The 1,339-nt window shown below is 43.8% G+C and overlaps 1 protein-coding gene across 1 annotated transcript; it reads left to right on the plus strand.

Moving 5' to 3' along the window:
* Positions 1 to 283: 283 nt before the first annotated feature.
* Positions 284 to 611, plus strand: LOC102210136 (histone H3-like). Its single transcript, XM_005755680.1, has one exon. The coding sequence runs from the start codon at positions 293 to 295 to the stop codon at positions 590 to 592; it is 300 nt and encodes a 99-aa protein (XP_005755737.1). The 5' UTR covers positions 284 to 292; the 3' UTR covers positions 593 to 611.
* Positions 612 to 1,339: the final 728 nt, after the last annotated feature.

The following is a 1,339-nucleotide window of genomic DNA, read 5'->3' on the forward strand; positions in this document are numbered from 1 at the left end:
TGGCTAAAAGCCTCGCTTATATTTCCGCAGAGCGCGCGCAGCTTCGTCACGCACCAATCGCAGAGAGGCTTGCGGCAGCGCGCAAATTCAATGCACTTTTCTCCAATGAGAGGCACACACCGAGGCGGGGCGGTGCTCCTCTGAACGGTGCTGAGCACCACGTGGAGCCCCTCACCAATCACGAGCTGGAGCGGCACCGCGTCACAGCCAGTCACACACTTTAAGGGCAGCGAGTCTCGTCTGTTTGCTACATTTTCTGCTGTTAGCACAGTTAAAAGAAAAGAGACGAAGAATGGCAAGAACCAAGCAGACTGCTTGCAAGTCTACTGGCGGCAAAGCCCCCAGGAAGCAGCTGGCCACCACGGCCGCTCGTAAGAGCGCCCCGGCCACCGGAGGCGTCAAGAAACCTCACCGTTATAGGCCCGGTACCGTGGCTCTGCGAGAAATCCGCCGTTACCAGAAATCTACCGAGCTGCTGATCCGCAAGCTGCCCTTCCAGCGCCTGGTCCGTGAGGTAGCTCAGGACTTCAAGACCGACCTGCGCTTCCAGAGCTCTGCTGTCATGGCTCTGCAGGAGCTTTGGGGTCTTTAAAGACTAAATAAAGCACTATACAAATACAGACCATTTACTATTAAGTTCTCTCTGTCTCCCAGAGTAGCATTTCTAATTTTGAATGAACTATCAGAGAAAACTGCAGCCTCAAGCCAGGCTATTATTTTAAAGAGGCTGTTAAACTTATGTCTAATGTTAAAATGTTGGCGACTCAAGAATGTCATATTTATATTAAACCTATATCTGCATTTCAAGTTATAAACATTTACTCAACATTTCTGGGGTTTCTTTGTTTTTTGTTTTTTTAAATTGTAAAAAATACTAGGATTTTAAGATCCGTGTGATTTCAGTAATACTAATGCAGTATGTCAGTGAGGAAAAATCACTAAATCCAGTTGACCTGAAAAGAATGACACCAAACGAGGCAAGGGGAAAAAAAATAAAATGAAACAATTTGAGGGTGAAATACAAACGTAAACTCAAAAGGAGTCAAAAATGGCCGGTTGTATTACAGATCTCAGTGGGTTAATCCAACAAATCATGAAAAATTAGGTTTAAATTTTTGTTCATGACAGTGTAGATTTCTGACATTTTGTGTAATTTAAGCATGTAACAATGTGATTGTTTTCCAAAAAATAATTTTAACCATATGTAACCGCCTGCATGTGTTTGGGGAAAGAAGGCTTTGATTTTGCCACCCCATTTGATTTCTTTGCCACCTTAAAAAATTTCTCTAGATCCGCCCCTGCTATAGATTAACTAGTATTTATTATCGTGACAATTGTC

This window comes from Pundamilia nyererei, unplaced genomic scaffold (assembly GCF_000239375.1).
Source record: "Pundamilia nyererei isolate P.nyererei 1_Seehausen unplaced genomic scaffold, PunNye1.0 scaffold02489, whole genome shotgun sequence".
Taxonomy (NCBI): Eukaryota; Metazoa; Chordata; class Actinopteri; order Cichliformes; family Cichlidae; genus Pundamilia; species Pundamilia nyererei.

Excerpts from the sequence above, each read along its gene's own strand:
- LOC102210136 (XM_005755680.1), top strand. The coding sequence starts at position 293 with ATGGCAAGAACCAAGCAGACTGCTTGCAAGTCTACTGGCGGCAAAGCC.